General features: G+C 41.2%; 2 protein-coding genes across 7 annotated transcripts in view; both read left to right on the forward strand.

Annotated features, from left to right (window-relative positions):
• Positions 1-15,104, forward strand: part of LOC131693217 (protocadherin-like wing polarity protein stan) — a 280,030-nt gene that overhangs the window by 249,479 nt on the left and 15,447 nt on the right. For 5 of the 6 annotated variants that reach the window (XM_058980869.1, XM_058980870.1, XM_058980867.1 and 2 more), the window contains one exon: positions 2,277-4,934. The exons of the other annotated variant lie outside the window; for it this stretch is intronic. Coding sequence is in view for 1 of the 5 variants with exons in the window: in XM_058980867.1 (XP_058836850.1) it covers positions 2,277-2,310 (34 nt within the window). In the remaining 4 variants the exon portion in view is untranslated. Of the gene's footprint in view, positions 1-2,276; positions 4,935-15,104 lie in introns of those variants that run through there. 6 annotated transcript variants of the gene reach the window in all.
• LOC131687835 (uncharacterized) lies at positions 13,479-14,918 on the forward strand. Its single transcript, XM_058971925.1, has one exon. The coding sequence runs from the start codon at positions 13,479-13,481 to the stop codon at positions 14,916-14,918; it is 1,440 nt and encodes a 479-aa protein (XP_058827908.1).

Here is a 15,104-nt window from a genome sequence, read left to right on the forward strand (position 1 = left end):
GTTACTGCGAACGATAAATAATATTTTGCTCTAGAAAATTACTCGCAAAGTTATTATTAAAACAAAATGGAGATTTGTATCTCAGAGTTCCGAAAGTACTGTTAAAAAAATGGGTGGGTAATGTCAGAGATATAACGGGAGTGAAGTAGAATACACTTTAGACTGGTTATACAAATGCTACAATTTTGACTATCTTCTAACATTATTAAAAGCAGTTATTTTGTTATTTTTAATGGAAATACCGAAATATCGATACACGTACATCGAAATCTAAAATATTCGATCATATTTATCTATATGATAATCCTAAAAAGAGCATTTAATAAATGTTATTGTAAATTGAATCCTTACACGAAACTGTCAACAAATCACACAAATGATAACTTTTTATTTCGTGCCATTCTACGACATGCCGACGATATTGTTCACAAGGGGCTCACTTACTATCCAACGCTCTTGGCAAGCCACTTTCTGATGCTTGTAATAACAAAACTTCCATTCGATTCGTTGATGATAAATGATGGCCCTGAAAAGGGCCTTTTGTTTGGGCAGTATTCGGAATTTAGTTGGAGCTAGTGTATTTGTGCCATCTGAGACGGCGTGCTCGGTGAACTTTTCTGACAGCTACAAACGGACGGCCGCTTCTTCTTGTGTCCTTTAACAATGTTCGGAAACATTTAGATCGACGTATATGGTACGACGATACAAACAAACTGATATTGAGCAGCAGCATGCTAAGTTTTTATACCTGACTGCAGTACAATGTAAGCTCGTCCTTTTTTGTGTTGTCTTCAATATGTGTTCTTCGTAGCTCCTCCTCTTCGTTGGTCGATACACAAGCAAATTGTGTTGAACGCGTCGGAGTGCCATTTACTTAGTAGCTGTAATGGAATGCCTTGCTGTTAAAGTGTTGAAATTGGAAGGAAATGCTGCCCGTGACAACAAAAAGACGACTTATCCCACGTCTTCAGCAGCTGGCGATTCGTTACATCGAAAAGTTGAACGAACAAGTGACCATTGCTCAAAAACAAAACATCCAATCAGAAATGCTGCCCAAGAAGACCGAAAAGAAAGCATAAATCGAACGCTGAAACTCGCAAATGAAATGCATATTGCTGTAAAAACTGTCCTTTTCAGGACGATCACACATTTTTGATTATGAACTAAATTGAAATTGCGAATCTGAATGGGCCAATCGACGAACTGCATTTCTATCGAGCAAATTTACCCGACAAAAAACCATTTCCCGACAGGAAATTCTGTGCTGGAACAGCAATTTCTTTGCGATTTTGTCGTCTTTTGCACATACATAGTTTATTTGGAGAATTTTTCTAATTATCAAGTTGTCAATTTGCAACATGCTTTGAAAATATGGTTGAACTTTTATAAATGAAGGCCCGAAAACGAGCGTTTGACCGTCGTCCTACTACCATCATCATACATGGGCCGTATCAAAGAGACCGCTCGTAAGTCCACCGGAGGAAAGCCTCCCCGCAAGCAGTAAGCAACGAAGGCCGTGTAAAAGTGCCCCAGTCACGGTTGGCGTTAGAAAGCCTCATCACTACCGAACAGACGTATCTATCTTTACCGTGACATGCCGGTTGTCACGGTAAAGATAGATACGTCTACCTTTATCAGGACACATGATAGTGAACTCGGGTGATTCGTAGTTATTCTGCCTAAGCTCGACCTTCATTATCAGAAGGCAAAAATTAAGCCCGCGCGATATTAAGCCTGTTCTAATGACCCTGCCACTTCTAGTTTTCCGATCTGTTTACTTCACATCCTTGCTCTCACTTGAGTACTATGGCTCTAAGTTTCATAACTTTCCCTACCCAATAATCTCTAGCTAATTGAATGTCGTTAAAACGTAAAAAAGAAAATGTGACTAACATAGTCGAAATAAAAAAGGAATATATATATATATATATATATATATATATTCCTTTTTTATTTCGACTATGTTAGTCACATATATATATATATATATATATATATATATATATATATATATATATATATATATATATATATATATATATATATATATATATATATATATATATATATATATATATATATATATATATATATATATATATATATATATATATATATATATATATATATATATATATATATATATATATATATATATATATATATATATATATATATATATATATATATATATATATATATATATATATATATATATATATATATATATATATATATATATATGCATAAGAATAATGTTTGATTTTTTCTACCAGCGGGAAACAAGATGACGAAGAAACGACTGTGTAGTACACAACACCGACTCCATGAAATGAAACATCAATTGTACAAAATGGTACTCTGTATTCTCAGGATTAGTATTTCGCGGAAATTCTACATACTCCTAAGTTACAACTAGAGAATAGCATTTATATTTTCCATGTGGAATATATTAACTAATGGTTTGTTCAATGTAAATATACCTTAGCTGTTTATATTAAGCAACAAAAAGCGACTACTATTTAAAGATCTTGAGCAAAACTGCCAACGAGCATTTGTATTTTTTTTTGTTTTTAGCGCGAGTAATTATTTATTTCTACATCGTAAACAGTTAATTTATGATAGTGAATTTTCGATCAAATGTCGTCAAAGTAGAAGTCTGACGTATGTAGGAGACTGCATCATGTAACTTAGGCTGTGAACAATTTGGTGAAATTTTTAACTTTTAGTTAAAATCGAAGTGTCAGAAAGTTATTTGCAAAATAACCCTGCTCTGGAGCATGGTTAAAATTGACAGAGCGATGGTTAAATTTGACAGCTCGATGGTTAAAATTTTGCCGATGATGCAAAACAAAAAGGTGGAAACATTTTCTGTACCTAATTGAGGTTGTCAATATTTTTCAATACAAAAATAAAAGATAAAGATGGAAACGATAACGTGTTGTGTTAAGATTTGTTTGAGTTATTTCATGATGTGGATGTTTACTTTTCGAGGCTATGACTGTCATACTTAATGTAATAAGCGCAAGCTACCTTCGTGTCGAAGATTCTGCTGGCTGAATATGATGATCCGGAGCTACGCAAATCAACCTCTACGCGCCTACCGGTTCTCTTCGCCCTCGAGACCTGCTGCATTCTGAAATGCGCAGCACTAACTACGCTACCAATAGTCCAATATTAGCAATGCGTCGTCGCTTCAACGAGTTTGCTGAAATTTTTGACTTCGTCATGAACTCTTCGCAGTTTCGTCGTCGTGTATTGTCAATATTTTAATTATGTTTAGTTTACCTTAATTTAGTATAGTTCATTATGACAAATTGTCAGTTGGACTTTTTTTTATACAAATACAAATAAGAAAAAACTAATTTTAAAATATCGACAAATGTTCACACCTCTACCAACTTGTGGTCATCGCAGCTGTCAATTCTAAATAACTCTGAATAATGTTTAGTTTACCTTAATTTAGTATAGTTCATTATGACAAATTGTCAGTTGGATTTTTTTTTATACAAATATAAATACAAATAAGAAAAAAACTAATTTTAAAATATCGACAAATGTTCACACCTCTACCAACTTGTGGTCATCGCAGCTGTCAATTCTAAACAACTATCTATATGGCAATTTTTGAAATGGTTCGCTCTCTCGGTTAAATTGTTCAAGAGAAAATAACTTTCGAACTGTCAAATTTTAATTAAAGGTTAAAAAAAATCGCCAAATGGTTCACAACCTTAATAATTTTAAAGAACACGCTTTTCAAAAATCGAGTTAACGGAACATCTGAACCATATGCCTTAATGTAGTTGGAATAACACATTTGTCTTTTGCTTGACATTAAGTAAAACATATTGTTTGTTGAAGCTTGATAGCTTTCCCGTGTTTTTTTATTTGTCGTCGAGACCACCCTTGATACACCCTCTTTCATTTTTCTTAGATTTTATAAAAAGTACATTAAGAAACAAAAAAATATGAACATTATTTGCCACCGGTCCTATTTCTATTAGCATGTACTAGACCTACTTACTATTACATGTAGCACATTTTCAGCCCAATTTTCGAAAAAATGAAGGAAACAACAAATGTTCATAAATTAAGATTATGAAAAATATAGGAAAATAAGGGTTAGGTCTGTCGGTAAAAGTTGACGAGTGGATCAAAAGCGAACAATAAAAAAACGACATTGTTTAGCATTAAGCAAGTGCCTAACATCGTGTTGGATTGACCGAGTTTGAGCGCTCATTTTTATTGACCATTCAAATTAACCAAAACACAATTTCACAAAAAGCACTCCAGCGAACCTCGGGTAAACTATACACTGATTTGATAATTTATGTATAATATATTTATTCGATTTTTGAAAGACAGAATTTTTATCAGATACTCGAATAATCTGTACTAGAACATTATTGGAGTGGAACGATTATAAACTGGGCTACTGGTGCCATAATCTCCCAGTATGCCAATTTAACATAGGTAGTTCATTTTCAAAATTTTAGTTTTAGTAATCTACGCAAAATTATGAGATACTGTGTAAACCGGAATTGGATGGAAATACATCAAAGCGATGTAGTAAATGGTGTGAGTATCAAAGTGTGTTTATTTATTTTTACAGAACCTGAGCACTCCCACAAAACAAAAAAAACGACCACGAATAGAAATTAGAAATAAGAGTATGCATTTCGACTGTAAAATAATAGTGAGATTAAATAGATTTAATGACGTGGAATTGCTGTATGATAGAAAAGTACTGTAACAAGCTTAAAGTACACAGTGTAAGATTTTGATAGGTATAGATAGCAAAGAGTAAGCAAGTGAGAGGCACTGAAATGATCGCCATGGAATATAAACGCATCTAACTTCTCTGCATGCATCAAATGGAATTTAGGAAAAGGTGCAAGGCTACCCGTAATAAATATATATATGTAACTTGTGAAGCATTTCTCGTTTTTTTTACACCGATAATTTCATAAACAATGTGCTCTCTTGCGAAATTCAGCGGCAGAGAATATAGGGAGAGGAAGACGAATAGTGTGTGCGTGTTTTTTAGAGAGCAGAAAAAATGTTCAAACGCCTCCTGACAGGAAAATATGTACAAAAACCAACAACTCAGAAAACGGGTTTAGGCAGCCACCCGACCCGATGAAACAACTACTAACGGAACCTGATTCCTCATGATGCAACTACTTAGTAGTTCGTTCCTTCAGTAGGGTTACAGCACCCCTCCCCAACACACTATCAGTTTCCGACCAACCATACAGCGTGGCGATTTCTGTATGGTAGATGTAAAGCTAGCTTATTGGTCGAGAATATGTGCTGTTTTCCTACGAGGACAATCTGGGTAGCAAGCTCCAAATTGTCTAATTTACTGATCCCTTCGCCTCCCCAATCAACACAACGACTCGGCTCCCGCCACTTCTTGAGCCCTTTGCCCCCTATCCTGTGCCATTTAGCACCACAACTCCTTTAGGCTCCCTTCTCGTGCCATTTAGCACCACTTCCTAGTTGAGCTCCTACTTGTCCGCGAACTACTCGGTCTCGTCCCCGACGATAAACCTAGCCCACTCCGACGGAGAATTTCCCGGTGAGAGGACTTCTCCCGAAACCGAGCCAACGACCCAGGTGCCGAGGTCAGTTCAGCGATTCCGACGATTCAGGGTATCCGGTTCGGTAGTGCCCGACGACCCGTGACTGGTGGTGTTCTGTCGCGGTCTACTCAGTCTTGTTCCCGGCGGTGAACCTAGCTTACGCCAACGGAGGGTTCCGCCGGCGGAGAACTCTCCCAAAACCGATTCTTCTTTAGTTTTCTCGGACCAACCGGTAGGATGCCGTGGTCGGTGGAGCATGGCATCCGGTTCGCTGGTTTCCCGAAGACCCACCCTCGGTGCTGTCGTAGTCTACTCGAAATCACTTCACGGTAAAAACGAAGTGAAGTGAACTACACCCTATTCTGGAAGTCACCTTCGTAATAAAATATGTAAGAGTTCAGCCGAAGTGACAACTTGAATGAATTCGGTGTATCGTTTTGCCGAACGATCTTACGCCGCAGAAGGGGGTGCTGGGTCTAGTTAGAAGCGTCCTGCGGTACAAGGCACTTCTAATTCTAGACTAAGTATAGTTTGTGGCACCTGCGCTACAAATACCACACGCTATAGCTTAGTAAGCCGGGAATTCCTCGTCCAGTTAGTATCGTTCTGCGTAACAAACCAATACTAATTCTGGTCGTAAAACAATTTGATTCCCCGCTTCGTTACAAACAAGGAAGTAATTTGACTTTGGACTTATCAAGGTGGAAAAACCAACGAAGAACTCCAGGCCCTGGACACGAACTAAAGGATTTGTGACTGGAGTGAAGTAGTACTATCGATTTCAACTTGATTTTATTATACAATTTTTTGATTTATATACCTACTTTCCTAAAGATATCTATTTACAAATAATCGATTTTATTTGGTTTTGTTTTGGTACAGAATGTAAACAACAAATCTTACGGCGTTTTCGTTTTTTTCTTGGTGCTACACCGGGGTAGTGCAAAGAAAGAGATAGACTGATTACACCCAAGTTTGAATGAGTGTAGCACCGACTACACCGGTGAACTGCACTGTCAAAAACGAATATGCCATTATTGTCAACTCTGAACAAATGTTTTATTATCCAAGCTAGCGCGAAGGCAAATATCGATATAATTACTGTCTTCGAATGCGCTGTGACCGGCAGCGGCACCGAGAATGCCAACGAAGCATATATGACCCCTGCGTGTGCGCGCGGACTTATCGTTGGGCGCACTCGAACGTAATTAAATTTTTCTTCTGCCTCTTTAGGTCAGAACAAACTGTTCTATGTTGCGGCGGTTTGTTTTGATTCGGCAAACGGTTTTTGCTCTCTGCGTACAGCTTTTTTTGTGATTTTGCGTCGGCTACACGGTGTTATTATGAACGACACGTCACGATAGCTTTGTCGAAAAAATGACACTTTCCGTGTATTTTTTTATCGTAGTTTTCGAATGAAAGAAGCAGTCACATAAAATGGAGTATGTTCAAATTTTAATTTTTTTTTTGGCTTTTCAGCAATATTTTTTTTTTCATTTTTGTGTAGGAATAAAAAGACGAATATGTGACAATTTGCCTGTATCATTTATTTATTTATTCGATCTTTGGCAGAAATCGTACAGATTAAGTGTAAATGACTTATTGTTAGTGTTTAAAGTTTATAATCGCTGACTTATAATTAGATTTAGTAATATGTTAGTCAAAGAATTCGGAAGTTTCGTTAAATTTACGGCAACATCTATCTACCGGATTATTCTGGCCGGTCGGTTTCTTATAACACGAGGAGGAACAAACAAATAACACGAGGAGGAACAAACAAATTAATCCTATCATTATACGGTGGCAGACGGATAGAGTCGTTTCATGGCAGTTTTCTTAAAGCAAACCGTACAAAGCTTCTTTGAACACGCTCCAATCGATTGCTTTGCACGGCGTTGTATGGCGCCCATACTTGTACAGCGTACTCCAAAATGCTCCGGACCAATACGCAGTATATAGATTTCGAAGTGTAGAAATCTTCGAAATCAGCAGTGTTTCGTTTAAAAAACCCAATGTTGCAAAAGCTTTAGCCGTTGTCGCTGTGATGTGGTCGGTAAAGCGAAGTTTTCTGTCAAATAACACTCCCAGATCACGGATAGATTCCACGCTTTCGATGACACATGCTTGAAGGGTATATTCGCAGCGCCTTAGAGTTGTCGAACGCCCGAAATTTATCACCTTACGTTTATCGACGTTGATCTGCATTCCATTTAGCAAGCACCACTCTTCAATATCGACTATATCCTCTTATAGCACAGTTGAATCGAGTCCCGATGCAATTGAGCGAAAGATTTTCAGATCATCAGCGTAGAGTAACTTTCCAGACTTTATGCGGGTGCAGAGATCGTTGATGAATAATATAAAGATAACTGGTCCTAAGTGACATTCTTGAGGGACACCGGTTGGTGTTTCAAACACGCTTGAGCATGTGGTGCCAATTCTAACAAAAGCGGATCGTTCAGAAAGGTAAGATTGTAGCCATCTGGTTACCCACGGAGCAAATCCTAGTCGCTGCAATTAGCCTTTATGGAGGAAAATTCCGAAATAGCCAGAGGAAGTAAATTTGTTCATTCACTGGAATCGATTACTTCCCTGTGGTGTCCACCACTGGAGGACTCATTGAACAGTTTGGGTCCTCCTGTTAATTGCGCTACATCGACCGACGAGCCCGTACGCCCTATCAAGAGAACGGCAACGACAATACAACGATCAGTCTAAACAAACCGTGTCCGAAGGATCGCCAGCGACGTTAGAGGTGACCCACCATACGGCATGTGATCACATAGTAAAGTAGAGACGAAGAAAACGACAATTGTATATTGAACACGAAGCGTGCTGGATCACTTTCCTAAACTAAATTTAATTCTAAAGTTAATAGTACAAATCGAACTTACTTTTCTACTTATATCTACTTCTAAAATATACTTAATATCTAATAAGGTGAGAAACATAACACTAGAGCTTAAAATAATGAATTAAAACGATATCTTAACCTAAGGTAAAAACGATAGCATAGTACGGAGCGAAAAAGCGTTGAAAAGTGCGCGAATTATAAGGGTGAGCATTTTATATAATCATTGTGCTGAGTGAAACGATAAAATATTTAGATCACTGCAGGATTAAATGCCGCAACGTATCCATCTCAGTACTAAACGTTAGTTCTCACGTAGATTACCTTTACCAGGTGAGCCACCAGATAATTAATAGACCAATGTAGAACTCACAACTAACGTATGTTTCTGTAGAATCCAGTACTGCGTTGATCAGGTGCAAAGCAAGAAGCTGTCGCATGAAACGTTGCACGATAGAGAGAAACATTAAACGTAAGATTATAGAATTATATTTAAAATCGAGACTCATACTTACCCTCTCACACACAGGAATTTTATAATCCTAATAAATAAAGTGAGGATTCATAAAATTGAATTGTTCCTGTCGCTGTCGCGCAATATTATAAAATTCGTTTATCCGGAAGATGTCAGTCCGCAAACCATTGTCCACCGAAAACTCGGTTGCTGGTTTCAACGCATCACTTATCGCCACCGAACAAACAAATGTCGCTCAGACACATCGTCAAAATGCCGGCGCCACTGCTACAGAGCAAATAAATGCTGACGATTTGTTTCCTCCGATTACGGAGATGAACTTGAACATACTCAACGACGTTGAACGGGGAGCAATTCGTAAACCTCCTAAACCTAATGTCCAACACATCTATGGTCCCGGAGCAGGTAGCACGAAGACTAATAAAAACAGACGCAATCCACCACGCAGAGCTCGAAAAGACCATCACTGTGCGCTGTGCGATGAACGGGATAACAGCCGAATGGTTCAGTGTGATGGCTGTAACGAGTGGTACCATTTTTCTTGTTTTGAGGTAACAGATGGAATCGCTGAGAGGAACTGGATTTGTCAAACATGCCAATCTACACACGTACCAGCCAGCGTTGCACAAGTACACTTACAAGAAAACCAACCCGGAAAGCAAAAGTCTAAGTCGCGATCAAGAAGCAGATGGTCTACAAAGAGAATCGAGCTGCAGCTGAAGAAACTGGAAGAGAAACGGAAATTCTTTGATGATTATTTAGAGGAGAAGTAAGAACTTCTTCAGGAATTAGATGGAGACACTTCCACAGTAGATAGCGACATCGAGTCGGTGTCCGAAAGAATGTCGAAGGTTGGACAATGGGTAACTCATACCGATCGTTGCGGTGTAGACGTAGATTCTGGCCTTGCAGTGGACGATGTCGAACTTCGACCAATTGCTCGAAACTCAGGTACAACTGCAGAGCACTTAGTTCCGAACAGTGGAATGATATCATCTGGAACAGGTTTACAATTTCGACAAACTACCGACCAGTCGAATAATGAACCTGGGCCGCGACCACGCGGGCCGCCGCGGCTATCTACCACATTTCACTGTACGAATGAGTTCATCCCCGGTCAGCGCTCAACTCCGGTGCGTCGCTTACTTACTCTTCCTGCCCCCGAAAATGAAGATGAAACCGTGTGCATTCTTAATCGCAGTCAGCTCGCAGTAACGCAAGCTGTGTCGAAAGACCTTCCAGAATTTTCTGGAAGCCCTGAAGATTGGCCACTGTTCTTTTCCATGTTCAACACATCAACACAAATGTGTGGCTTCTCGAACGAGGAAAACATGCTTAGACTCCGAAAGTGTCTGCAAGGAGATGCGCTGAGTGTCTGCAAGGAGATGCGCTGAACGCCGTTCGATATCGCTTACTTCACCCATCCAATGTGGCAGGTGTAATATCCACCCTCAAAATGCTCTACGGGAGACCAGAGGCAATCGTTCAAGCTATCATCAGGAAAATTCGTAGCTTGCCGTCCCCTAACCTAGAAAAATTGGAAACAGTGGTTAATTTTTCCCTGACGGTGGAAAACCTAGTAGCAACCATTCAGGCTTGTGAAGTTAGTGACTTCTTATATAACGCTACTTTACGGTATGAGCTAGTTGAAAGACTGCCGCCGACATTGAAACTCGATTGGGCTAAATTTTCTAGAAACACACCGACACCAAACCTTCTGAGTTTCAGTAGCTGGTTATATTCCACCGCAGAGGATGCTAGTGCGGTAATGCATTCCTCTAGTAGCGACCAACGCTTACGCGGCAACAGAAAGCACGGATTTCTGAATATTCACTCGGAAACGGAATCCGAGAACATTGCACTAAGCATTGCCACGACCAATCAAGATCAGGCCACAGCCAATGTGCGAACCAGAGACTGCTATGTCTGCAAGGGAAACTGCTTCTCTATATTAAAATGTAGCCGCTTCATTGAATTTAGCTATGACTCCAGATGGAGTGCGGTCAGAGAATGCAAACTCTGCCGTACTTGTTTACGAAAGCATAACGGTTCATGCAAATTAATAAGACCTTGCGGTATAAACGGATGTTCCTACTTCCACCATCCCCTCCTTCATGACGATAGGCAACGAGCAAGCAACTCCGCGTTGGAGACAGCTCGAATAAATAATTGCGATACAAGCTGCAACGTGCACCAGGCGCAGTCAGACATCATGTTTAGAATTGTACCTGTTTTCGCATATGGCCCGACGAGGGCAATTCGAACTTATGCCTTTCTGGACGATGGTTCGGAGCTGACACTCATGGAACAAAGTTTGGCCGACGAGCTGGGAGTGGAAGGACCAAGTAAGGCACTCTGTCTAAAGTGGACAGGTGGAACTCGAAGAACGGAAAACATGTCGCAGAAGGTGGGGTTAGAAGTATCTAGCGTGAATAATCCTGCGAAAAGATACAACCTTTCTGGAGTGCATACGATTGCATCTCTCCAACTTCGACCTCAAACGTTGCTAGTATCAGATTTACAGGAAAAGTATGAACACCTTGCCGGTTTGCCCATCGAATCGTACCACAATTTTAGTCCGCGAATGCTTATCGGTCTAGACCATGCAAATCTTGGACACGCTTCAAAGAGCCGCGAGGGAAAATCTCATCAACCAATTGCCGTTAAGACGCGGCTGGGTTGGGTTGTATATGGTAGCTGTTCAGAAGATAAGCAGCCGGATCATTTCGTGAACTACCACAGTTTAAACAAATGCCAACACTGCGATGGCATCAATGAATACCTCAATCGTACCATGAAGGACTACTTTTCGCTTGATAGCCTAGGAATCCTTCGTCCTATAGACAAGATGTTATCAAACGATGACCAACGAGCGCAAACTATGCTAGATACACTCACTCGGCCGAAGGATGGTCGCTTCGAATCTGGACTTCTATGGAGGTACGACAATTTAAGGCTTCCAGACAGTAAAAGTATGGCGCTAAGACGGTGGGAGTGCCTTGATCGTAGAATGCAGAAGGAACCTGTTTTAGCTGACGCATTGCAGACTATTTGGACAAAGGATACATCCGCAAGCTGAGCCCGGAAGAAATTATAGATCCACATTCCCGTGTATGGTATTTACCAGTGTTCCCCGTCGTAAATCCAAACAAATCAGGAAAAACAAGGATCGTCTGGGACGCGGCTGCTATCGCCCATGGCGTCTCACTGAACTCGGTTCTTCTAAAAGGGCCCGACCATCTGACATCTTTATTATCCGTTCTGATTCAGATCCGGGAATTTCGAACAGCGATAACAGGAGACATTCGCGATATGTACCACCAAGTGAAGATGAAAGCGGACCAACATTGCCAAAGATTTTTCTGGAAGGAAAACAAATCCGATGCAAACCCCAGTGTTTTCGCCATGCAGGTCATGACTTTCGGAGCCTGCTGCTCGCCCAGTACTGCCGAGTATGTCAAAAATCGAAACGCCTTACGATTCCAGCAGAATTACCCCGAAGCCGTCGAGGCTATAACAAAGCGACATTATGTGGACGATATGCTCGTAAGCGTGGAGACCGAAGAAGATGCCATTAAACTAGCTCGTGATGTGAAAATGATTCACAAAGCCGCTGGATTCGAAATGAGGAATTGGATTTCGAACTCGCCCACAGTCCTCGCTGCGCTGGAGGAAGTGTCAACAAAGGAAAAGAATCTTAGCGTTGGAGAGGATACCTCCAAAGAAAAGTCTCCCCTCGATTCGACAGAGAACTTTTCGCCGGTCGTCGTCGGCCAACGAAACGAGAAGTGCTTCGGACCCTTATGCTAATATTTGACCCCCTCGGGTTGATAGCTCATCTGCTAATGTTCTTGAAGGCTAATGCCAAGGCTAATGCAGGAAATTTGGCGATCATCGATTGGATGGGACGTTACAATTCTAGACGAACACTTTGAAAAGTGATTAGTGTGGCTATCCATACTACCGCTGGTGGAGAATGTAGAAATTCCTAGATATACACATACCCCCGCTGGAAACGACACTGAGATACAACTGCACACCTTCGTTGATGCTAGCGTGAGTGGATTTGCCGCGACAGTATACTTGAGGTACCAACACGAAGGCGTCATAGAATGTGCACTGGTAGCGGCTAAACCGAGAGTGGCTCCCTTGAAGTTTCTCTCCATTCCCAGATCGGAACTGCAATCTGCTGTACTAGGAGTTAGGTTAGCAAACACCGTGACTGAAGCGCTATCAATCACAGTAAGCAGGCGGTATTTTTGGACGGACTCCAGGGATGTGCTATGTTGGCTTAATTCAGACCATCGTCGATATAGCCAGTTTGTCGCGGCTCGTGTAAGCGAAGTGCTCGAAACGACGAACGTTGATGAGTGGCGTTGGGTACCAACGAAACTGAACGTAGCGGACGAAGGGACAAAATGGAAAAACATACCCAGATTTGCGCGCCTCTAGTCGCTAATTTCGTGGAGTCGATTTTCTGTGGAAGTTCGATGCATACTGGCCACCTATGCCATCAAATGTTGCAGCCACCGACGAGGAAATTCGTCCTCACTTACTTGTGCACACAATGATTGCCGAACCAATTCTTGAAACCCACAACTTTTCTCAATGGAACCCATTGTTGCGTCGAATGGCTTACGTTGTTCGAACAGCAGACAATTTTAAGAAAAACGCTCTGCGAAAACCATGTGTGCGCGGACCTCTGCGACAAAATGAGCTCATCAGAGCTGAAATGTTCCTGTACAGAACAGCCCAAAGTAGCGCTTACGCTGAAGAAATTGGGATTCTTAAAATAAATCAAGCTGACAGCCGCTTGTTGCTACAAATTCCCAGAAATAGCGCGATAATTAGCTTCAACCCGTACTTAGACGAGAACGATGTCTTGAGAGCACGCGGTAGAACTAAGTTGTGCAAGTTTATCAGTTCGACTGCAGCACAGCCAGTCATTCTTCCGCATCATCATCATATAACAAAGCTGATAATCGCAGATGTACATAAGAAATATCACCATCAGAATCACAGAACGATAATCAATGAAATTAATCAGCAGTACTGCATTTCTCGCCTGAAATCTACTTATAATTCCATCCGCAACAACTGCCAGCACTGTAAAAACGAGCGGGCAGCTCCCCAGCCCCCGGCGATGAGTTTTCTACCAATGGCCAGACTTGCAGCTTATAGCCCACCCTTCACGCATATGGGAGTGGACTACTTCGGACCGATGCTGGTACTAGTGGGACGAAGAATCGAAAAGCGTTGGGGGGTCCTAGCTACCTGCCTAACCACTCGCGCAGTCCACTTGGAAATTGCTCATACGTTGACCACCAGCTCGTGCATTATGGCCATACGTAATATAATGGCAAGACGGGGTGTTCCTGCGGTCATTTATAGTGATCGTGGGTCCAATTTTCAAGGAACGAGCAAGGAATTGCAAACCGCCATGGAGGAGCTCGATGAGGAATGCTTGGCGAAGGAATTCACGACTATACATACCGACTGGAAATTCATTCCTCCGGCTTCCCCTCATATGGGAGGAGCATGGGAGCGACTGATACGTAGTGTTAAACAAAATCTGATCAAATTGTCACCAAACAAGGTTCCAACCGATGAAGTGCTCAGAAATACATTAATCGAAATTGAAAACATCATTAACTCTCGTCCACTTACCGATGTCCCAGTGGATAACGATCAGTCACCAGTTTTGACGCCCAACCATTTTTTACTAGGATCGTCGAACGGTAGGAGATCATGGGTTCCATACGACGATACCTACATCACCCTTAAAAATAACTGGCAGCTCTCCCAAGTGCTGGCCAATGCGTTTTGGAAGTTATGGCTACAGGACTATTTACCGACGCTCACGCGCAGGACGAAGTGGTTCAACGAAGTCAAGCCCATCCAAGTTAACGATATAGTCGTTATCATCGATCCAAAACTTGCTCGTAATTGTTGGCCGAAAGGCCGAATTATTGCCACTATACCATCAGCAGACGGACAAGTTAGATGAGCTACGGTACAGACTGTGAACGGGATTTATGAACGACCGGCAGTGAAGCTCGCAGTACTCGATGTAGGCGTTTCAACTAATGCGTCGATTGATGATACCCAACGCATTACGGGGGGGAGTGTTAATTGCGCTACACCGACCGACGAGCCCATACGCCCTATCAAGAGAACGGCAACGACAATACAA

This window comes from Topomyia yanbarensis, chromosome 3 (assembly GCF_030247195.1).
Source record: "Topomyia yanbarensis strain Yona2022 chromosome 3, ASM3024719v1, whole genome shotgun sequence".
Classification (NCBI taxonomy): Eukaryota; Metazoa; Arthropoda; class Insecta; order Diptera; family Culicidae; genus Topomyia; species Topomyia yanbarensis.

Excerpts from the sequence above, each read along its gene's own strand:
- LOC131687835 (XM_058971925.1), top strand. The coding sequence starts at position 13,479 with ATGATTGCCGAACCAATTCTTGAAACCCACAACTTTTCTCAATGGAAC.